General features: G+C 33.7%; 1 protein-coding gene across 1 annotated transcript; it reads left to right on the top strand.

The window, feature by feature from the left end:
• Positions 6,644–25,076, top strand: LOC18604530 (retinol dehydrogenase 12). Its single transcript, XM_007037057.2, has 6 exons — positions 6,644–7,210; positions 7,304–7,440; positions 9,098–9,199; positions 9,988–10,080; positions 13,173–13,245; positions 24,501–25,076. Exons 1-6 carry the CDS (start codon positions 6,790–6,792, stop codon positions 24,761–24,763), a joined length of 1,089 nt encoding a protein of 362 aa, XP_007037119.1. The 5' UTR covers positions 6,644–6,789; the 3' UTR covers positions 24,764–25,076.

Below are 25,677 nucleotides of genomic sequence, written 5' to 3'. Positions count from 1 at the left end.
AAATTTTTGAGAAAAATGACCAAATTACCCCTGTGAGACGAAAAATTAATATTTTATTTGTTTAAAGTTGGAAACAGCTTAAAATCTTTTAGAACACGATATTTGACAATGGTTGCTCACAAGGGAACAGAGAAACTGATAGTAAAGCCTTGCGGGGTTTCGGGTTGACATTCCGGGCAATAAATGTCTACCGGGACACCGCGACAGTTGTCACGGGCTCGAGGGGAGTACCGGGTCGTGACAACTTGCTTTAAATAAATTGATTTCATTTGGTTGAAATAAGTTGAAGGATGATAAATCACAGTTTGATGAAATGTTTTAATAGTCTCCTTTTACTTGACTTTAGATATTTTGAGTGATGTTTGTTTACTCACTGGGATTTTATAATCTCATCACCCTCATTTCCACCAATTTCAGGCTCAGAATAGATTGTAGATAACTGATATCAGCGAGGATTACAGTTGAACTTGCCACATCCAAAGACTGTAGGTTCATTTCTTTTGATACTTTTGGTCATTCGTGAGCCCACGTGTCACTGTAAATTAAATTCTATACTTTGGTTATCTGTATTACGGTATGTAAGAATTTATTTTGCTTTTACGCTATAAAAATTTTTTATGCAGTGTTCTTAAAATATCGTTTTATGTGAAAATTGAATATTTTATTTAATATTTTTATTTTATTATAACAGTTATAATTCCATTTTAAACGAATGTTTTTGACATCCAAAATTATTTTGATTATGAAATATGTGTTTTCCACTTACATACTATATTTTTAGATGATTTTGAGATTTTTGAGATAAATGACAAAAATACCCCTGTGAGACGGAAATTATTATTTTATTTGTTTAAGTTGGAAACAATTTAAAATCTTTTAGAATGTGGTATTTGGAAACAGTTACCCATAGGGAAATGAGAAGCTGATAGTAAAGCCTTGCGGGGTTTCGGTTGACATTCCGGGTAATGAATGTCGATCGAGACATCGCGGCGGTTGTCACGGGCTCGATAGGAGTTTCGGGTCGTGACAGTAACCGTTGTCAAATATCACGTTCTAAAAGATTTTAAACTATTTTCAAATCAAAATAATAAAAAAATAATTTTTTTCTCACAGGTACATTTTGGTCATTTTTTCCCAAAAATCTCGAAATTCGCTAAAAATGTAGTATGCGAGTACAAAACACATAATTCATAATCAAAAATAAGTTTAAACATCTAAAACCTTCATTTAAAATGAAATTATGATTATTAGAATAAAATAAAAATATTGAATAAAATTTCAATTTTCTCATAAAACAATATTTTTAGAACACTGCATAAATAATTTTTACAGCGTAAAAGCAAAATAAATTAATATATATTGTAATACAGTCAGCTAGAGTGTTTAATTTAATTTACTGTAACAAGTGAGCCCACGAACAACCAAAAGTATTAAAAGAAATGAACCTAAAATTTTTGGATGTGGCAAGTCCAACTGTAGTCCTCGATGATATCAGTTATCTACAATCTATTATGAACCTGAAATTGGTGAAAAAGAGGGTGGTGAGATTATATAATCCCAGTGAGTAAACAAATACTATCTAAAATATCTAAAGCCGAGTAAATGGAGACAGATAAAATAGTTTAACATACGAAAATTCATCACCTCTCAACTTGTTTCAACCAAATAAAATCAATTCATATAAATCGAGTAATCAACATGGCTTATGAATTTCTTAAAACTTTGGCTCATGCCAAAATCATTCTCATACCCAGTTATCAGGGATACCTTGGCCGCGGGCTATCCCAAACTGAGTCCGCCAAGGCTATTAAAAAGTTATGTACTCATAAATCATGTTTTTATTTTGAAAATATAGTAGTTCCTTGACGTTGGCTGAGTTCGCCCTCACGTGGTGGTTTGGCGTGAAGTGAACTCTAAAAGTTATACCTGGGGAGTTACCCTACTCGCCTCTCCAACCGAGATAAGAATATGACCAGGTTCTGTGCCCCTCTAATAGGCTAGTCCACATAACCAACCCACTGCAGCAAGCTAAACCCACCATACAATAAAATTTGTAATAGCATGACATGGCAATTTTATCATTATCCAGTCTATAAAGGAAAACAACAATTTATACATTTCAACACAAATACCAATTCAGCCATTCATACCAATATTGTCATAAGCCAATCAATTAGAACCATAAATTCACAATACATCAAATGGTCTCCAATTGCTCTATTTGAAAAGCCATTATTCAATTTCAAGATAATTTTACAAGATCATCCCATTTAATCACATTTTGCTTATAAACATAAGGATTTGCCATTTAAACTCATTTTTCATAAAATCACAAAAACGAATAAAAACTATTTTAGATAATTAAGATGATAATAAGGTTACTCACAATATTAGGAGTTTGATATACTCCTATTCTCGATCTTCGAGCACAATCTCTTTACCTTTGTTAAAGGGTTCACCACCTATACATCATACATGACACGAATTTCAATAAATTGTATCAATTTATCATAAACTATTTCAGGCTCTATAAATCTATATGAATGCACAAAATGTGATGCAAAATGTCCGAATAGCTGTTTAAATACGGTATTCGACCTAATTTGCACTATTCTCGGTGTAATTGGCTAAAACCTCCAATTTAACTCCAAATCAATTTCTTTCACTTTTTACACTTCAATTATACTTAAAATACCTCAATGACTGTGAATATGATTCAATTTATCAGTTCGAACCATAAATCGCACATGTATATACATTAGGTAAAAATTCAGATTTTCATGCCAAAATTTCCCATTAAATTTCTAACCTCACCAATCATTAAATACCACCAAAATATCATGAAATATCATCAATTTCAACCTTAATATCATCTCTAGAAAATTCGGCCTCTTGTGGGTTTGTGAAGAACAAAGTGATTCCTTGCTAGATTTTCATACTTTCCATTACCAAACAACCAAAAACACTTAATTAGCTTGAAATCTAGCAAAATCAATGTTCAAAACCTCTCCTCTCAAATTCGGCCAGCATGGGTTCATCATGAAAACTTGAGTTCTAAGCATGAAAAATGAAAAAGAAAGCATGGGTAGTGTAAATCACAAGATAAAATCACAAAATTTTACCTTTATTAGCTTAATCCCTTGAAATCCCACACTTTTTCTTCAATTTTCTCACCTAGGGTTTGTGTTCTTTCCTTTCCTCTTCACTTCATGCTTTGGCCGGCCATATGGGTGAGACTAAAAGAGTTTTAAATAGATTTTACAAGGAAATTCTATAATAATCCAAGCTTGACACATGGCATGTTTCCATTGATCCATGTGTAATACTTATCCATTAAGCAATCTCTCTCCACCACATAAAATGTTTCAATTATCCACAATGTAAAATGTTAATGGCTGAAATCCATGGGCATGACAAGTGTTAGGTGGTGTAAAATTCCAAAATTCAAACTTTACCCCCGTAAACTCATAAAATTATCGTTTTGCCCCTAAGACTCCAAAAATGTCAAAATTTAAATATTTCACCTCTCAAACTCAAATCATACTCCAATGAGTCAAATGTGATCAAAATCTTTTCTAAAAATTCTCATTTTATCCTCGAGTGACAAAATTACCATTTTGCCCTTAGAACATGAAAATTTCAAATTGACTCCAATTCAGCTCTCGAACTCCAAATCATCATTTTAAGTCATTCTGGGGTTTTAAAATTCTCAATTTCATCTTAAGATCTCTATTTAGACTAGTTTGAGGCTTAATTCAACTTAATAGTACCATTTGGTATAATATCGACTTTTGATGATTTTTCGGGGCTTTCCAAGTATGCAAGTATGTTATCCATCACATGTATGTCATGACAAATATTTTATAAGGTCAGACTTTACAATAAAGTTTTATTGATCCCCAGCTCAGTGTTAGTCTACATTAATGGAGAAAGAGACGAAAGTAAACTTATGAAATTCTAGTACTAATTTGAAATTTATGTTGTTATAAACTCATTTGGATATCATAATATTCTTAGTAAAAGATTTCACACACACAAGGTAATCCATTCGAGAATGTGCTTGCATTGGAATTGAAACATGAATTTGAATTATGCATATATTTTTTCTTAAGTTAATGATTGATAGACGTACTTTTAAGAAAATTATAGAGAATCATTGAGTTGGTGCACTTTATCTCTAGTAGTAGTAGTAGTAGTAGTAGTAACTATATTTATTTTGTTTTCACTATTTGAATTTGATTTTCATAAGTTAATTTCTTTTTAATGTTTTGCTTGAGGACTAGCAAAATATTAAGTTTGGGTGTGTGATAAGTCTATGATATAGAGTCATTTGGACTTTATTTTTATAGTAATTTTAGCTTAGTTCTTGTGATAATGCATTGAAATTAGTAGATTTTATTTAAATTATTTTAAATTAGTTAATTTAGATGAGTCAATTTAATTTTAGTTAATTTTATGCTTAATTTGGTGTTAACATGATTAAGATAGATTGTTATTGATTTATTTGTGCTTTTGTAGGTGTTTAACGAGGCAAGAATTTTAATAAAAGAAGGAAAGCAATTTTGAGGGACAGATTTCTACTACATATATTTTGGTGTTTTGACCATAACTTTCTCTTCAAAACTCCCAATGAAATGATTTTTAAACCATTGGAAAGTTAAGAGAAAAAACTACAACTTTCATGTTTACTACTTTACCCAGTTCGGTCTAAAAAATGGTCAAAAATCATGTCAATATTGAAGCACTGTAGCAGTCTTAGAGCAATTACGATTTTTGCTAATTAATGGGTCAAGGCCGTGACTCATGTAGTCTGATATGAAAATCCTAGTTGTAATTGACTTCTTTCTTCACCAAACTTAGCCTAACTTCAAAGCCCTATAAAACAACCTTTTAAGAGGACTTTTTAAAAAAGAAAAAAGAAAAAAAATAGATTGACAGTTGAGAATCAAGCCGCAAAGTCATTGAAGCTAAGAAGAATTTGAAGGATTCAATAAGATTTGGAAGATCAAGATTATAAATTCTTGGGTTCTATCATCCTTTTGTTATTCTCTTACTTTTCTTAATTGGATTTTAATGTTTAAACTTAATTTGATAATGATGTGTAACTTGATGGAAACTAATTTATTTATCTAAGATTATGATTAAACTCAATGCGTAGTTTGATTTATTTATCTCTCTTTTGCTTATGTTTGATGGATTTAAATTGTTTATTCTATTTTGTTCTTAATACTTTTGATTAATTGGTCACCAATTAGACAAAATTGGATACCTAGGTTAAACCTCAACAAAGGAGATTTAGGTAGACCTTGAATTGAATAACATATGATTGAATACGCTTAGTTGATTAGGTGGTTTGATTTGCATATAGAGTAGACATACACCTATAAATCATACGTTGCCAAGATTAGATCACGAACTTAATAAATCTTTCTTCAATTTAATTTGTATAGACATATAGTAAGTTAATTGGGAGAGATATTTTTATAAGAATCTCGACAGTGACTTGTAGATAATTTAAGACTCTAGGTTAGCAACTTAATCCATTAAGCTAAGTTAAGAGAGATAGACAATAATCAGATGAAGTATTGAGGGATATCATAATCTTAGGTCTGGTAGTCACTCGAATTTAATAAAGTAAATTTGTTAATAAATTTTAGATTAGTTTTGTTTTTAATTTACTAGTTTATTAGTTTTAATTTTAATTTTAATTATTTGGATAAAATTAGGATTTGTTAATTTTAGTACTTAACAATAGGAATTAAAACAATTCTTTGTGGGAACGATATTCTACTTTATCACTATATTACTTGTTAATGATACGTGCACTTGCATGAGAAATCTACAACATTTGGCCAAACAATGATTGACAACAAATCTGTACAGAAGCAAAAGAAGCATGGGACATCTTTGGGAAACATGGAGGTAGAATCAAGCATGAAGTGTTGATAAATTGGACAAAGCCAAATCAATCGTTCGTTAAACTTAATGTGGACAGTAGTGCTCGAGGACAACCAGGTTTAGCGATTGCAAGTGGTATTGTTAAAGATGAAAATGGTTATTAGCTTGTTGGGTTTAAATGTAAAATAGGGACTTTTTTCCACTAGAAACGAAATTGTGCACTCTATGCTAAGGATTAGAATTATGTTGGAATAGAGGTTATAAAAGGGTTTTAGTAGAAATTGATTCTTTGCTGGTGATTTAGAAAATTTCAAAAGAGATTTTAAATTTGGATCGTTATACTAATATATTGAGAAGGATTAAGTAAGGATTAAGGACCTGCTATAGAGAAGGTGGGATTGTTTTATAAGTCACGTACATCTTGAAGCCCATCGATGCGCGAATTGAATGGCAACACACCGTAATATTCTATCATTGGGCTTAGTGTATTTAAAAGTCCCCCCACCTAGCATTTCTGCTCATTTATTTGGAGATAGATTTGGTATTGTTTGGCAAAAATGATGTAATTGTTTTAAATTAATCTACTTCTCTTTTATAAAAAAAAATTGATAATTGATTGAAATACTCTTCATTTGAAAATTCATATTTGAAAATAAAATAGATCCCATTTTAGACAAATGACTCCATTTTTATAAATTGAATGATGATTTTATACACCGCTGCGTAGCGCGGTCCTATTCTAGTTATTAATTAATGTCCTTTCGACCTAATCTTAAGCGCGTTGACCAGAGATTCGTGTTTGTTGCTGCGCAAGTGATTAGTACTTAATACTGCGAGCATCACCGCCAAAAAGCGAGAGATCGTGAATCCAAAAAAGGAAAAAAAAATCGAATGGCGAAAAAGAAACAAGGGTTGGGTTGGATGGAATGGCTGAGAGGATGGATGTACGTGATTCACGAGATGCTTTTCCAGAGGATAATGGCGAGTCACCTGCAGAACCCATTGGCATTGCCGCCCGTGAACGACCTCACCTGCATTGTGACAGGCGCCACCAGCGGCATCGGGCGGGAAATGGCGAGGCAATTGGCCGAAGCAGGGGCGCATGTTGTGATGGCGGTAAGAAATCCAAAGGCAGCTCACGAGTTGATTAATCGATGGTCTGAATCTTGGCATGGGCTCCCTTTGAATATTGAGGTCATGGAACTTGATCTTCTCTCCTTGGACTCTGTGGTCACTTTTGCCAATGCTTGGAATGCACGTTTAGGACCTTTGAATGTTCTTATTAATAATGCCGGAATTTTTTCGATTGGAGGTTCGTCTTTCTATGGATTTTGTTTAAACCTCTCTTTTGGAACTTGTACCCAAAACCAAACCGTGATTTTTTTTTTCAATTTGCTACGTGCAGAACCCCAAAAGTTTTCGAAAGATGGGTATGAGGAGCACATGCAAGTTAATCATCTGGCTCCAGCGCTGCTTTCAGTATTGCTTTTGCCATCCCTTATTAGAGGATCTCCAAGTCGAATCATTAATGTCAATTCTGTTGTAAGTTGCCCTTCTCATCATATGACTTTGTTTGTGTGTGTGTGTGTCTCTGATATTTCCTAAATATTTGGGAATTAAATCAGAGGTAATGCATGGCACTTGGTTATGAAGGTTGAAGTTTATTAAAGAAATTTAACCATTAAACATTTTTTGTCTTATAAAAAGAATTAATCACTTGCATCTTAATTCATATTCATTTGGCATATTAACTCTGTTGCTTTTTGCTTCTGGTGCCAATATTATGCTTGGATTACATTAAGCGTTTGGGTAATTGTTATTTTGGGATTACCACAATTATTTTGGGATATGGAATCAACGCCCCATCTTCCAATAACATCATCTCTTTTCTTTTTGTCTTTCTGTTTTTTTGTCCCCTTTTATTTTCTGAAAATTTGTGATTTTTTTTGTTATTCTTACTGATTAATTTTGTGGTTTTCCACTAAATATAATTTCAATCCCAAGAAACTAAAAATATCCAATACAAAAAGTTTTGTCTTACAATTGTACACCAGGCATGTAAAGAATGATTGTAATTTATTTGGTGCAATAAGACGGGTTTTAGAGTGCAAAAACCAGCCTTTGTTCATTAGATGTCTTGATTTTTGACATTAGATTTTGGTCATCATTTGGGTAATAGACTTTGAGATAAAGGCCAGACTTTGTACATTTTAACCTCCACAATCAGTTCTGGAAGAAAGGGGAATTGAGAAGATTTCTCAGAGGGAATATGCAGGAAGGGAGAAAAGAAAAGAGAGGGAGACAAGTTGCGTAAAAGAATTGCTTTAATCACAGCCATAGATTTTATGAGATCCAATAGTTAAAAAAGGTGTAAAACTCTTTAGTTTTACATTGGTTTAAGCGGATACTTGGCCTATATATATACTAGCTTCACCCCTACAGACATTATTCTTGAATCTTTTTATGCTACCCTTACTAGAGTTGTATTCCCTCTTCTTGTATCACTTTGTTTGCACACACACACACACACACAGATATTTATATATATATATATATATATATGGTTGCATTGTTCTCTTGCTACTAACCATTGCTTTCTTGTATCACTTTGTTTACAATCCCTCATGTTGGTGAACAATGGTGGTTGTTATGTTCGCTTATTTGAATGGGAGTGTGCGACATGGTGAATAAGTGAAATTGTAGTGTGGGGGAATTCACTTGCACTATTCCGCTTGCGTTCATTTCATTTGGTATGAAAAGAACATCAACGATCAAACTCTTCAAGGGTTTGCAATTACGTGTACAATTGCTAAACATCAAGTTTTTGAGATTGGTTTTGTAAATTTTGTTTCAATGACTATTTAAGTTTGTTGAATATTATGTTTTTGTGATTGCTTTTGTTTCAATGATTGTTTGATTTGGCTCCCACTCAAAGTTTAGATTTCCTAAGCCATTTTTTTTTTTTTTGCTTTTAGTTCATGTGCAGTTTCCTTCTGTGCTTTCTTTGTATGTGGAGTCCCATACACTAATTAATACTACTACTAATAGTTATCATCATCATCATCATTATTTCTATTATTATTTTTTAGAAATGCAAATAGTCATCTTTACATGATGCATTATTATTTTTTTATATCTTACTCATTTTATTCCCTTCCATTTCTTTTTTTTGTCTGGCATTGTGATTTCCGTGCTGTAGATGCATTATGTTGGCTTCGTTGATACAGAAGACATGAATGCTGTTTCTGGGAAGAGAAAATACTCAAGCCTATTGGGGTACACTAGCAGCAAGCTAGCACAGGTATAATCAGAAGTCGTTTTAATTTTCTATTTTTTTTTTTTGCACATCTGGCTTTAAATTTTCCTTAATTGATGGTCTTTTGCATCACATATTTGGCTTCACCTGCAGACACAAAATAGGCAACTTCTGTCTATATAAAATGCTTTTCACATGATTCAACTTGTGTTACAAGGGACACTTAACAGCCAAGCTAATTCCTTTCCTTAATTCTATAGCAGGTTTTAAGTATGCATATAAATTATTGCTCTGCCCCTGATTAGTTAAATATCTAAAATTCAGATTATAAACTTTTACATTGCTAAAACTGAAATTGCATAGCAAAGAGCAATGACACGGGTCTTCAAAATGTCTGACTTGTTAAACATGATCTTGTTCCTTGCCTTTGTTTAGATTTTTTGCATGTTTTTAGTCCACTAGCCCTTGAGCTGATGAGAGGTAATCCTCTCTCATCCCATAAACCCCATCAGTTTTCTCATGAGTTGAATTTGAGACCTCCAAGTTAATTGTTTCAATCACAAACCATTTGGATTTCCCCTTGGGACAATATTTGTACAATTTTATCCCTAACTTAATTCACCCTAAATTTAAATTTGGAAGTCACTTAGTTTAACTGAAGTCAACATAGTCAGTGGTTTTTTAAATAGAATATAAGCTTCTGTATCTTGTTAACTTGTAGCAATTGATCATCTAGAAATAAAAAGTTGGACAGTCATGCTAGATGTAAAGTAAAAGATATTGTCATTTTAATTGTGACAATGAGTTGTGAAACTGGTGAAATTTGGTTGCAGGTTATGTTTAGTAGTGTCCTCCACAAACGGCTGCCTATTGAAGCTGGTGTTAATGTTGTGTGTGTATCACCTGGAATCGTCCACACAAATGTTGTAAGTCTATTAGAGCATTTCAGTTTCTTTGTCTATCCTTTGATGATGTACAATAGTGTTTGCATATTTCCATGTGGTCTTCTTACTTGTCTTCTTCAACAAAAAATGTAACAAAGCAAAATTTGTAAGACTTGTGCAATCAGTGATTCAGAAGATGTGCTAATGCTGTAGTTTTCTGTTTTAGAAGAAAGGATTTTGTGGTCATTGGAGAAAAGCATATATCCAGGCAACTACCATGATATCCCTTAAAAAATCATGCATGCAAAATATATATATATATATGTATATATATACAAAAATGAAAATTGAACAGCGTTATTTTCTATCTTATTCTTAATAACTTATATGAATGTTAGAATTCCTTACAAAATTTTGTGAAGTTGCTTGGTGAATGTCAAAAATCACACTTTTTAATCATGCTAATGGCAAAGCTTCCTAAAGAACGCCTAATAAGTTGATGTTCACCCATGATATATAGGCATAAAGAAAACTATTAAAACTAATAGTGATGCAGAATGCTAAGAAGCTAATTGAGGGATTAACTTATTTAAGATTTTATGTTGTTGCTTTATTGTATTTATGGGGCTTAATTGTAATATATATATTAGATATAGGACTATATTTGGTATTTTCATTTATATCAGGGTTTAGTATGTTAGTTTGGTTATCCTTATCCTATTACTTTTTGTTTTTAAGACAAGTTTATTAGTTTTATATTAGTAGTCTTTAATATTTTCTTTAAATTCCTACTCAGTATAGGAGTTCTAGTTCTTTTTGGATTAGGGGTGGTAGTAGCCTATATAAATATCAATGTATGCTTTCTTTTGGGACAAATTATGGTAAGGATTTTTCAGCATTGTTTCTATTGTAATCGTGTGATGCAATCAACCTTAGGTGTGATGCTTAGGTATCTTTCTTCTTGGTTCTGTGTTGCAATCAAGGAACACTAGGCATGAAGCTTAGGGATGTTTTCTTTTCTGTTTCCCTTTTCTTTATTAATTTTCCCTATATTCCTAAGAATTTCAGATTATTATTATCATAAACCTTAGCCCTCCAAGCTTTCCTACATCAGATGGTTTCTTTTTGTTTTTTTTTTTCCCAATATGTAGATTTAGCTTTAAATCCGTTGCAAGTTATATTGAATGGTGTTTGTTCAAAGTGAAGGTGCTGTTGTGATGAGCCATGCAATCATATTATGAAGCATGCTTTGGATTAATGTTGCTAAGCATCATAATACAAAGCATTAATGTTGCTAAGCATCATTAATACAAAGCATTAATGTTGCTGAGCTGCATTAATACAAAGTATTAATATTAATGCTTTGCTTTGCATTATTAATGCAACTAATAGTCTAACCTACACAACATTCGGCAACATCACCAAACAGTACACACACCTACACGACATCAAGTTTTAATACACATCAATATTCAATACACTATACACACACCTAAGCATCATTGCACGAAAAAAAGCCTACACAGCGAACAACATTGCAAACTCAAGTACTTAACAGTAAGCTGAAAGAAGAAATTGCCCATTTACAGCATCCCAAACTCAAGTTACTCAACTAATAAAAATTGCCCATTTACATGGTCAATACATTATACACATTTACAAAGAATTACAATTCACCTTTTGGCTTCTCTGAAGGTTTGTGGATGGTAAGCAAGAGGTGGAGAGAGAAAGAGAGTTAGACACCAGGAGAGGGGGAAAGACGACGGCATCAAACTCAAAACTCCAAACTCCAAAAATAAATAATGGGGGTGGCTGGTTGGTGGATTGGGATTCCGAGAAGAGGCAGTGGCAAATGAGCTCGGCAACTACAAGCAGCAAACTCAGATGGGTGGCTGGTGGATCGATGGCAGAGCAGAAATTCTTTGCATAGTGAGGAGAGGCGGTAAGCTTAGGGTTTTCCCAAAAGGGAGCCCGCAGCTGGTGGGGCAGGGGCTGAAATTGGGGGAATTAATGAGGGATAGATGGTCATTTCCCCCTATATATAATAACATAAAAAGGGAATTGGTTATTTGGTCATTTTCGGTGGGAAAGTTCCCACCTGACCAACAAACTAATGCCCTGAGAAAACTGTGGCCAATAACCGATTAGGTAACCGACACTGATCAACTGAACTGTGGTGGCTGATACCTGTCGGAGTTGGTCAGTTATCATCAACCTGCTGCTCACCCGTACTTGCTACTATGTGTTACCAATGTACTCATGCATCATATACATAATTTTGGTGACCTAACAAGTGACAAAGCTCATTGAATTAAAACAAGATAGCAAGCTGTCCAAATTTGAAAAACAATTTCTTTGAATAGTTTTGAATTTTTTTATTCAAATTAGCTTTGCTCCAAATCAACATATAATCAATCTTTATTAAAATCAATGACAATGAAAAGTAGACCTACATTAAATAATTCCAAAGGAGTCTCTAATGCCCCTATTGGGAAAAGCCTTGTAATTGTATTACAAAGCGCAATGGAAAATTTAAATCTTTTTCCTTTAGTAAGATCATGTTTTGGTTTATTTAATATAGAAAACCTTAACTAGAGAAGATAGATTATTATTCCTTTCAAATCTTGGAGTGGAAAACACAAGGTGATTAGATTGAATTTGATTCCTTTTTGCACCTAGCTTGGGTTGTTGCAGCCCACAAGTTGTCCAAACACCTAATCACTAACGGAGATCCATACGAATGAGGAAGCGGTTGCTCATGTTTCCTCAAGCAATGACATGCCCTATTTTTTTTTTTTTTTGATAGAAGCCATTCTTTAAGAGGACATGTGTAAGACTGGAGGCTCTTTTCTCAATGTTTTGTGGAATAAGTGAAAAATTCATATGCAAATTATTTTCTTGAACTATAGGTTTTTTAAGTTGTTTGCTTTTTCCAAATTATTGGATGCATGTGCATTTGTACATTACAACAATTATTCCACCCAATAGGCCATCAAGTGTCACTCAGTTGTGGGTTCTTCTCTTTCAGCTTAAATCCTTATCACATGATTCACTTTGGCTTTATGGTTCTGTTAGAAACAATAATGAAGTTATATTTCTGTGTTTTACTCTTGTGGCTCTGTGTTTAACTGCAGGCTCGGGATCTTCCTAGAATTGTTCAAGCTGCTTATCATCTAATTCCCTATTTTATCTTCAGTGCTCAAGAGGGTATGTCTTTGCAAATGTTAGTACATTTGTGTTTTCATAATTATATTTTGTTAACGTCTGTGGCATATTGCTTTTGTAAGCTTTTTTATCTTTCATCATCATTCAAATCATTGTCACATCAAAGTTATGGTTTTGGGTTGTTGTTTTCAATATTTTTTTCTTTCGTTAAAAATTAAAACTTTGTAAAAGCTTTTCTTAGTTTAATTCTTGCGTATGCCAAATGCATTCTTAGTCCATGATGTAGATATTGGCCATGTAACTTTAAGAAACCAAGATGAATTGACATATGCCAGGTGATTTATAGAAAATCTAGAGCGAGATTAGTTCTCAGTTTTCTCTAATCTGTGCAAGCCTATATACCCCCTCTCCCCAAGGTCAAAACTTTCCCCAATCAGAATCTGCTGTAACCCAAGAAGTTACCGGTTATGATAAGTCAAGGCCCAAAGTTTTCTACTTAACAGCAACTCAAAAGAAGATGAACTGATTCCACATATATCTTGCACAAATAGCATCTATTGGAAGAAGTGTTCCCTTTTTTTTCTTTGTTGAAGATTATGAATTGTCAAAATCTCTTCCAATTTAATCTATTCTCAAACCTCTCCACTTTTGAATCCTATTGACCCCTTTTCTTTAATTATGTTACCAAGTGTAGCCTCGGCATAGGCAAGTTAATAGAAGGGAACCAGCTCCACACCCAGGATGTTAGGAAAATTCCCCATCAACAACCTTAGCTAAAGGAATCAACTCATCTTTCTTTAACAAGTTGTTTACGATCACATCTGCCACAATGACCACATCAAGAATTTACCTTCCCTCTAGAAAAATAATTTGGAGGGGCCCCATAAAGATGCCAACTTTTTGATTTATTTATTTTTTGCTGAAACTTTAAGCTTATGCACACTTCCTACTAGGCTGACAGGTTGAAAATATTTTATATTCATTGTCCCAGATTTTTTTAAGAATTAGGGGTGATAAATGGCCTTAGGTTCTCAATATCTAACACTTTTGGAAGTATAACCCTTAGCAGCATCCCATTTGAAACCATTTCGTGCAAAGCCTTGTCAGCAAACTACAATCAAAAGAGCTTGAAAAACAACTTCCTCGAATAGTCTCTCAAACCAAGAAGTCAAATCTCTCATTTTTAACGAAATGAATACCATCCAAAGGAGTAGAGGTAGCAAAAGGGTGGGCTTAGATGTGTCTAGGTTTCCTCAGGTTCAGATTGTTTCTGAACCCAGTTCATCCTGAGTTCCAGTTCTGGGCTTAGTTATTTGGTTCAGGCAGATTTGAGCAGGTTTTGAGTAATTTTGGGGTTTATGGAGCCATTTTCAAAAATTTATAAATTTATGATCAGATCAATGATTTAACTTGTTTGAAGTTTTGGATAATTACTGTATTTCTTTACATTCCATATTTTGGGCTGATGTTATCGATATTGCTAACCCCACTTCTCCTAGGACTGTTTTGTTGGGCTCCCTCCCCTGTGCTGCTATGTTCTTTTTTTTTTCTGTTTGTTGAATGATGAATCCATTATATTAAAAAAAATTGTTTGATGATTGATGTTAAGTGAATGTTTTGGATTAATGTTATAATTTTATGATATAAAAGTGTGATAACAAGCAAAGAATGGAATTTGAGGATTGTCTTGTCTTAAATTGACGCATTAAATATCCTTATATCCATATTTAATGATGCAATTTTCTGTATAATGTATTGATTATTGTCTATAATTTTTCAACCATTGGGCTAGGTAACCCATCAAGTCTTCATTTTTAATTCGTTTTTGTGCTTCAGTTAACTCTTTAGTTGTTAACATTGTCTTTTCAATAATTTCTTCTTACATCTAACAAATTTTTTTTGTCTGGATATACATTTTAAATCATAAAGACTGACATTCAACATGGACTAAATGTCCAAATCCAAAATGTAACTTTTCTTTTGTATACAATAAAATAATTTTCTTTTCAGATACATTTTATTAAACAAAATGAAAATAAAATCAATTGGTTAGAAATGGAATCGTAAGTACATTACTTTTAAATGAGAGCACTAAAAATTGTAGATATTATTCGAAAAGGTAATATTCCTTAAAAGTAACTTGAGAAGATTAATGTAAAATATCAAATGCTTATTAATTTTTAGAAATATCAAGTTCAATTTTGATTATGTGCTGAAAATTATCAATAGTATTATTTTATTTTTGATTTAGTGTTGTGTTAGAACTGAAATACTGATTGGTACACTTCTACGTGATTATTCATATAACAAAATGAAATTGCTAAAGGACCAATGTTATTCTAAGTCACAACATTTTGAAGTTGTATTTTTAAATAAGGATTGATGCTCAAAGACTATTGGTTTTCATATTTACTATTAGCATATTTGAAGTTAGTATTATCATCCAATTCAAATTTCAAAAGTACATATCTCAACCTTCAAAAGGTTGAAAATATATTGATGTAGCCGAAAGGTTTAGGGCAATTAGAACTCAACAATTAGGGCTAGAATAGGGTTGATTGTGTTGGAACAATAAAAAGATAATGGGGTTTTCAAAGAAACCTCTTGAATAGATATTCAAAATAACAAAAGATGATAATCTTCTACCTAAGATACTTATTTATAATAGTTAAGATAAATCCTAATCAAATAGTAATTCTAATCCTAAATAAAGACCTAAAGTACTAAAATTCTAATAAAGATAGGAAAAAAGAATCTCAAACTAAATAAATAAAATAAAGTCATAAACTAACTAAAATACTAAATAAATTTTCATATGCGCCTGCATCAGTCCCCTCGGGTCAGAAAAGACTCGACTCCGAGGAGTAGGCCTTGACATACTCCTTATAGATGTCGGGATCCACTCGTTTCAATTCTTCTTCTGCAATCCAAGTGCTTTCATTAGCAGGTTTACCAAGCCATTTCACTAAAAATCGTCTATACGGGTTCCCTCGTCTAGATCGAACCTCTTTTACATCTAGCACATCCTCAATAACTTCAACCTTATCAATTGGAAGGTGCTGAATTTGACCGTCTATGGTAGATGCAGTTCCATCAATCCATCAAATGGATACAAGTCCAAAACATTAAAAATAGGACTGATTTGTAACTCAAGTGGTAACTCAATTAAATAGGCATTTGAACTGATTTTCTTAAACACCTTACAAAGTCCAAACTTTCTAGACTTGAGTTTGTGATAAGTACCCTTAGGAAATCTTTCTTACCTCAAGTGCACAAGTACTTGATCACCCTTCTCAAATTCCTGTTTACGACAATGTTTTTTTGTAGTAAAAGAGTATTCTGCATTGCTAGCTTTTGAAGCAGCTTCCTTTACCTCTTCATGAAATTTTCGAATATGATTAGCAAATAACTCTCCTTCATTACTCACTTTAGCTTCTTGTGGTAATGGCACCAAATCAAGCACATGCTGAGGTTTTAATCCATACGCATCCTCAAATGGTGTCTTCTTTATGCTTCGATTGACAGAATTGTTGTAAGCAAATTCAGCTTGGGGTATGACTAAATCCCAAGTCTTTGGGTTATTTTGAATAAGACATCTTAACATATTACCCAAACTTCGATTCACAACTTCTGTTTGACCATCTGTTTGCAGATGGCAAGTACTAGAATACTTCAACTCTGTCCCAAATTTTCTCCACAAAGTTCTCCAAAAATGTCCCATAAACTTCACATCTCTATCAGAAACAATGGAAGTTGGAATTCCATGTAATCTTACAATCTCACGAAAGAATAATTCAGCAATATGAGTTGCATCAGAAGTCTTAAAACACGGAATAAAATGTGCCATTTTTGAAAACCGATCCACCACCACAAAGATAGAATCAAATCCTTTTGCTGTCTTTAGAAGTCCCAAAACAAAATCAATACTCAAATGAATCCAAGGTGCATCTGGCTCAAGTAAAGGAACATATAAACTTGTGTTTTGAGCACTGCCTTTACCAAATAAACAAGCTAGACATCTTTTCACCAACCTCTCCACATCTCGGCGCATTTTTTGGCCAATAATAACGATCAGCCGCCATTGCCAAAGTCTTGTCTCTGCCAAAATGTCCTCCTAAACCATTCCCATGAAGTTCTCTAATGATTTGCTCCCTTAAAGATCCTTCTGGAATGCACAACTGGTTACCTTCGAATAAATAATCTTCATGCAACCTATAAGGTAAATTTCCAGCTTGTAATGAACCCTGCAAATCAGCTATTATCTTGCTGAAATAAGAATCAGAACTATACTGATTTTTAAGTTCTTCAAATCCTGTGACTTGAGTGCTCATAACTGATAACATTTTACATCGCCTACTCAAAGCATCAGCCACAGTATTAGACTGCCCAAATTTATATTTTAAAGAGAAATTAAATTCATTGAGAAAAGAACTCCACTTAGCATGTTGACTACTAAGCTTTTTCTGCGAATGCAAATACCTTAAAGCTTGATGGTCAGAATAAACAGCAAACTCACGATAAGCCAAGTAGTGCTGCCAATGACGAATGGCCCTTACCAAAGCATAAAACTCTAAGTCATAAGTTGAATAACGTCGTCTAGAGTCTGTCAACTTTTCACTAAAAAACTCTATAGGCCTTCCATCTTGACTAAGAACTGCTCCAATTCCTACATATGAAGCATCACACTCAACAACAAATAACTTCTCAAAATCTGGTAGTGCGAGAACTGGGGCTTCAGTCATCAAAGCTTTAACTCTTTCAAAGGCTTTTTGTGCAGAATGTGACCATTCAAATCCATCTTTCTTCAAAGATTCAGTTATAGGACTCATAATAGAACTAAAATTTCGAATGAATCTCCTATAAAAAGATGCCAAACCATGAAAACTCCTTACTTCTTTGATAGATGTAGGTGCTGGCCACTCTGAAATTGCACGAATCTTCTCTGGATCTGGTTTCAAACCCTCTGCAGACACAATGAAACCAAGAAATACCACTTCTGGTTGCATAAAACTGCACTTTTTCAAGTTTATATAAAGCTGCTCCTTTTGAAGAACTTCTAAAACTTGTCGTAAATGTTTTAAGTGCTTTTCCTTAGTGTGGCTATAGATCAAAATATCATCAAAGTAAACCACCACAAATGAATTCAAGAAGGGCTTGAGTACCTCTGCCATGACTCTCATGAATGTGCTTGGTGCATTTGAAAGGCCAAATGGCATCACCAACCATTCAAATAATCCATCCGGAGTTTTGAAAGCTGTTTTCCATTCATCTCCATCCCTCATTCTAATTTGATGGTATCCGCTCTTCAAATCGATCTTTGAAAACACTCTTGAACCAACTAATTGATCAAGCATCTCATCTAATCGAGGAATGGGAAAACGATAACTAGAATAGGGTTGATTGTGTTGGAACAATAAAAAGATAATTGGGCTTTCAAAAAAGCCTCTTGAATAAATATTCAAAATAACAAAAGATGATAATCTTCTACCTAAGATACTTATTTATATTAGTTAAGATAAATCCTAATCAAATAGTAATTCTAATCCTAAATAAAGACTTAAAGTACTAAAATTCTAATAAAGATAGGAAAAAGAATTTCAAACTAAATAAATAAAATAAAGTCCTAAACTAACTAAAATACTAAATAAATTTTCATATGCGCTTGCATCATATATTTATATAAATTGTACTATAAATTAATTTTATTTATTTTTTCAAAATTCTAACTTTTGATTGAAGAAGAAAAAACAAGTTTATCATTGGTAATTTTGCATTTTGTGCAAAGTAAATTAATTACAGATCTGGTCATTTTGATTTTGAGTTCAGGCCATTATGAGTTTGGGTTAGATTGGTCTTGGTTTTGGGTTTGTTTCAAGTATGGGTATGGATAATTTCAGTATTGGTTTCAAAAGGTTGAAAATATATATATATATATATATAATTATATTATAAATGAATATTATTTTTTCAAAATTTTAACTTAAAGAAGAAAACACAAGTATATTAGTGATAAATTTGCATTTTCTAAAAAGTTATTTAATTACAAATCTGGTCATTTCGATTTTGATTCAGGCCATTATGAGTTTCGATAGTTTCAGGTTTGGGTTTTTTAACTCTTTGTCTATGCAGGACGGATCATGTTGGGTATCATCACGCCAGTTTTCAGGTGTGAGCCACCTTTACAAATGAAACATTCTCTCCTTTGACTCCTCATAAAGCTTTTCATAAAAATCACAATGCCCTTTCATCTCACTTCCCCATCAAGCTCAAATTCCTTTCAACTTGTTAGTGTCATTTGTCAGTGTTAATATTCTCCACCCAGTCATACTCATTAATTCCCAAAATAACTTTGTTTTCTGCATTGAATATCTTGTATCTTCTCTTTACACCTTTCAATATTCTGCTTGATCAATTTTTGAGCCACAATGAGACTAGTGAAATCCATCCCCCTTAAAATTTTCCTACCAACCTTTAAAAGGTTCCATGAAAAGATCCATTAACCATATGTTTCTAGAATGAAATGATGTTGCACCTGACCTAGTATCACCCACACCAAGCAAAATAGAATGGTGAACTGAGGGTGGACGTGGTAGAATACTTTGAATTGCTTTTGGAAAATGCTTCTCCCAATCTAATGACACTAAAACCCTATCAATCCCTAAAGAGAAGGGTTTCTGATGTAGGACAGCTAGGAGGTTAGGGTTTAGGGCATTTTTCTGATATGTATACTTAGGAAAACAAGGGAAAAGCTTCAAAGCTAGGGTTCTTTAGGAGTCTCACCTATGTTTGATTGCATAATGCAATCACAGGGGCAATAATGCTGAATTTCCTATTAATATTCTATTTCTCAATAGAAAGAGTACATTTATTTATGTAGACTCCTACCATCCCCCAACCTGAAAACTCCCTACTCCTATTAGGACTTTAACAAATATTTAGTTTCTATAAAAAAATTTAACAAACTTAACTTAAAATATCACCAGATAAGATAAGGAATCCGAAACTAAGATCCTAAATCACAAAATCTGAAATTTCCAGCAAACCAAGAAATTACAGAAATACCCTTGATGCGTAAAACTCAAGAAAGTAGGAGAATAACATAAGATCCTATGACTTTAGTTTAAAGAAACATAAACCCAAAGTTTAATCCCTTGATTAGCTTACCTTATGTAAAGGTTCTACCATTTTTAGGAAGATCCACCAAAGCTTTACCTTGAACAAAGTCCAAAAAATCATTCATATATACACTCTCCATGTCTAACTCTTTTAATGCAGATGCACCTGAGCACATGGCTCCATGGCAGGTGCATATGTTACCGACTTAGAGTTGGGTTCAAGTCCCACCTTTGCCAAAAAAAAAACTATTCTCATACAGATAAAGGATGGAATTAAAATCTCCTCCTAACTGCCAAGGACCCTTCCATCAAGTCTTTTAACAGGTTAGCCAAAATGGCGCCTCTCTTGTCCCTTGCCCAGACCGTAAACACCAGTAAAAAAGCCATTGAAGACTAGGTTTCTGATGTAAAGCAGCTAGGAGGTTAGGGCAATTTTCTGATTTTAATTCTTGAGAAAACAAGGGAAAAGCTTCAAACCTAGAGTTCATTAGGAGTGCACTGAAGTTTGATTGCATAACACAATCATAAGAGCAATAATACTGGAAATTCTCTGTTAATATTCTATTTCTCAATAGAATGTGTACATTTATTTTTATAGACTCCTACCATCCTGAAACCTAAAAGAAACCTGAACTCCTACTCCGTTGGAGACTTTAACAAATATTTAGATTCTATAAAGAAAACTAACAAACTTAGCTTAAAATATAACATAATAAGATAAAGAGATCCTGAACTAAGTTCCTAACAAAAAATCTGAAAGCAAACTGGGAATTGCATAAATACCCTTGACACTTGAAAATGAAGAAAACAGGAGAATCAATGAGAACCTATGACTTTAATTTAAAGAAACATAGACCTAAAGTTTAATCCATTGATTAACTTGCGTTATGCAAAAGTTCTACTGTGGTCCGGAAGATCCACCAAGGCATTACCATGAGCAAAGTAAAAAAAATCATTCATACCTACACTTCTATGTCTGGCTAACTCTTTTAATGCAGGTGTACCTGAGCTCTTGGCTCAATGGTGGGTGCATGTATCCCTGACTCAGAGTTGGGTTCAAAATCCGACCTTCCCCAAATCTGAAGGGTTCAAAAATCCTGCCTTACACAAATCCAAAAAATTCTTCTCATGCAGATAAAGCATGGAATTAAAATCTCCTCCTAACTGCCTAGCACCCTCCATTCCAGTCTTCTAACAGTTTAGCCGAAACGCTGGCTCTCTTGTCCCTTGCCCAGACCATAAACAGCAGCAAAATGCCATTCAAGATTAGGGTTCCTGATGTAAGACAAGTAGGAGATAGGGTTAGGGCAATTTTCTGATTTAAATTCTTGAGAAAACAAGGGAAAAGCTTCAAAACTAGGGGTCCTTAGCGAGTCACACCAAAGTTTGATTGCATAACACAATCACAAGAGCATTAATGCTGGAAATTCTCTCTTAATATTCTATTTCTCAATAGAAATAGTACATTTATTTTTTAGACTCCTACCATCCCTAAACCTAAAAGAAATTTGAACTCCTACTCCCATTTGGACTTTAACAAATATTTAGATTCTATAAAGAAAACTAAAAAACTTAACTTAAATATAACCTGATAAGATAAGACATCCCAAACTAAGTTCCTAAAACACAAAATCTGAAATTTCAAGCAAACTAGGAAATTTTGTTAATACCCTTGACACTTAAAACTCAAGAAAACAGGAGAATAAAGTAAGAATCTATGACTTTATTTAAACAAACATAAAGCTAAGGTATAATCACTTGATTAGCTTACGTTATGTAAAGGTTCTACCATTGTCAAGAAGATCTCCAAGGCATTACCTTAAACAATGTCAAAAAAATATTCATACCTACAGACGCCATGTCTGCCTAACTCTTTTAATGCAGATGCACCTGAGTACTTGGCTCAATGGTAGGTGCATGTATTCTCAACTCAGAGTTGGGTTCAAAATCCTGCCTTCTCCCAAATCCAAAAAACTCTTCTCATGCAGATAAAGTATGGAATTAAAATCTCCTCCTAACTGCAATGATCCTCCCATCAAGTCCTTTAACAGTTTAGCCAAACTGACGCCTCTCTTGTCCCTTGCCCAGTCTGTAAACACCAGTAAAAAGCCATTCATGATTAACCTCCCTGGTGCACATGCATATAAAATGAAAAAGAAGTCGGATGAAACTATCTACCAAATTTAATCCCTTAGTCATACTTTGGAAGCACCTTTCAGTTACAAACGGCCCCATACACGTTTAACGATCTTTCTATCGATTTCTTCCATCTTAGTTTGTTGCAAACAAATCATTGTTGCTTGCAAGGTTTTATTATAGATAGTTTGAAAGGATCATTCAACCCCCACCCCACCCCTGAACATTCTATCACCAACTTCAAATCCATAATATTTACCACTCCCTACAGTCCCATGGTCCTTTTTACCCACACTTATCTCCCTTTCATGTCATAGTTGACTGTAAACTCGAGCCTCTTTACCTCTGTTGGTTTTATCTCCCTACTTACAGTCACTAACTCGAGTCAAAATCCTTGTCAATTCTTGATAGAGGACTATCCCTTTGCAAAGAAAGATCCTTCTCTGTTTTGATTGTTGGCTTTTATATGCCCAGAGCTGACTTCTTTCCTCTTAGCCATTCCCAAAGACAACATAAAAGAAACATCCCCACTGAATTAGAGTTAGAAAGAAAAGTTGTACTTTTCCTTCAGCAAAAACCTGTTCACTTCAAACCAATTCTTCAACCAGTTGGCTTAGCCTATTTCAAAGAAAAGTTGTACTTTTCCTTCAGAAAAATCCTGTTCACTTCAAACAAATTCCTCAACCAGTTGGCCTAGCCTATTTCAAATCAAAACTCCTTGCACACCTTCATAAGCCTTTGATTTTCCACAACATCCAGATATATACATTGGGGATCCTCTATGATCCAAAAAGCACTTCTCTCCCTGTGTAATACAACCACAAATAATTTCTTTTCAACAACTGATTGAGTTTTCTCTGTCTCTAAAACATGTCCCATGATCATCTCACTATCTTTCTTATTTAGAAACCATATAAATCTATATGAGAGGCAACGCTGGTTTGGTGGATGACATTGGTTTGTGAGGATTTCTTAGAGTTCAAGGGAGTGTGGTCAGAACAATAGGAAACATGATCGTATTATATGACTTGAGACATGGAAAGCAATGAAATGAAGACAGTTCTAGGGACTAAGGGTGTCAACTTGAATGTTTTCTACACAATTTAGATTCCCTTCAGTGACTGGATTATCAGTTCTTATCCTTAGGCATATGCAGTCTTTTGCCTAACAACAGTAAGTATCAGCTACTATGCATGTATTGTTCATTGTATGTGATTCAAGCTCAGTGCGTGTTCACTAAATGTATCAACTCCTTCCATGGTTGCAAAGATTATTCACAACATAACAAGTTCACCTTGTCTTCATCTTATTCATAAGGGCGAAATATGAGATAGATGATTTCATTCGTCATTACCAGGACAATGACACCTCTTTTTCTATTTGAGAGTAAAGAACACTCCAGCTAGGTTCTGTGATACTGTGTGATTTCAGGCATTTAAGGTTGCCTGATGGTATTAGCAGTTTAAGAAACAGGCAAGTTGTGTACCATTGAGCTCAATAAATAAGATTGCCTTTGTTCATGAGTTCCTATAGATACTGCATTATTCTCAGCTTTTTAGAATAAGTCACTTCCAATATACTGAAATATTTGATCAAATGGTTCCTGTCATGTACACATCAGCATGAAAAATGTGGATGCACCAAAAGTAATTTCTGTCATTATACCTGCTCCTTTAATTACTGAATCTTCTAGAAGACTTAAAAAATTTCCCAAACCACTCTGGTGCCTGTTATTGAGATTTCTTTTAAATAGAAGAACTACATAGTCTTGTTTTCTAATTTTGAAACATGTCATGGGCACAAGCCTTCTAATTTAGAAAGCAGAAGAAAACTGAACTGTCTGGATTTCTATAGACTGTGAACCTTTGAGGCTTGACTTTCAACTTTGAGAGTTTCTGCTTCTTTGAGTTTAACATGTTCCATGCAAGCATTTTTGCTTTAAACCAATAATAATATGTTTTCATATGCTGAATGAGAGAGAAACTTTAACAAAAACAGAAAAAGAGAAAGTGGGAGCTAATTTCCTGTCATTCAATACCCATGCAGGTTCTAGGAGTGCTCTTTTCTCAGCCACTGATCCCCAGATTCCGGAGTACTGTGAATTGTTGAAAGCAGATGAGTGGCCTGTTTGTGCATTCATCTCTCAGGATTGTCGTCCTACAAATCCTTCTGAAGAAGCACACAACATCGAGACTTCATTTGAAGTGTGGGAGAAGACATTGGAGATGATTGGCCTTCCCTCAGATGCTGTGGAGAGGTTTATTGAAGGTAATGAAGTCACATGTCGATATGGGACTCGATCTGACTAGTTTTCACAGCGAAATACGATAGCTATTTACCTTAGAAGTCTATTTTGAATGTCCATCCTAAATGATGAATGAAAACACCTTTGTTGAATAGTGATGAAAATTCTATTCATATGCTAGCATCCATTGTCATCATTATCATCCTTATGGGGTGTGCTCCCCTAACGTGTGCAATACACGGTGGTCTGTTTGAGGATTATCTGAAGCTATGTGGTCGATTCAGTTGCACCTTGGACGTATCAATTTTACTGCAAGTTATTGATCTAATGATATAATTTATATATACGGACAAGTGAAGTTGTCACGAGCTGTTCTGAATTAAAGTTTGTTTCCCTTGGTAATCATTAAATTATGAAGGCTTTGCCAGATTTTTAGAACCTGCCGTAGGCTTGCACCATTATTTTAAATCTCCCCATGGTTCTGGCATCATTGAAGGGATTCATGCAATATGTAGTTCATGATGAAGTATTGTACTTTGAGAAATTATCTTATACAACCGTAGTGGGTTGGAAAGTTGATATGTGACTCATTAGAGTATGTTTCTAAAAAATAGTAAATTAATTAATTATTAAAGGGATGTATGACAATCATCTTGGCATATAAATACTTTATAAATTATCATGTGTTTTCTAGTAAATGCTTAAAAACATAATTCTGATACTCCTAATGCAATTCAAACTCTATCAATCTCGATACAATTCAAACAAATATATATATATGTATAATGTATTATTGATAATGTAAAAGTTCCTAAGATTTGTATCATAATAGTTATTAGAGCCTAAACAAAGTTCTATTGAATGCCAAAAGCCAAATTGCCCGACAAATTTGATGGTTTGCGCTTAAGAAAAACAAAAGATAAATAACGCGAAATAAATGTCTCGTGAGACTTAAAAAAGACTAAAATATTTTTTATT

This window comes from Theobroma cacao, chromosome 3 (genome assembly GCF_000208745.1).
Source record: "Theobroma cacao cultivar B97-61/B2 chromosome 3, Criollo_cocoa_genome_V2, whole genome shotgun sequence".
Classification (NCBI taxonomy): Eukaryota; Viridiplantae; Streptophyta; class Magnoliopsida; order Malvales; family Malvaceae; genus Theobroma; species Theobroma cacao.
This window is presented reverse-complemented; position numbering and strand designations above follow the sequence as displayed.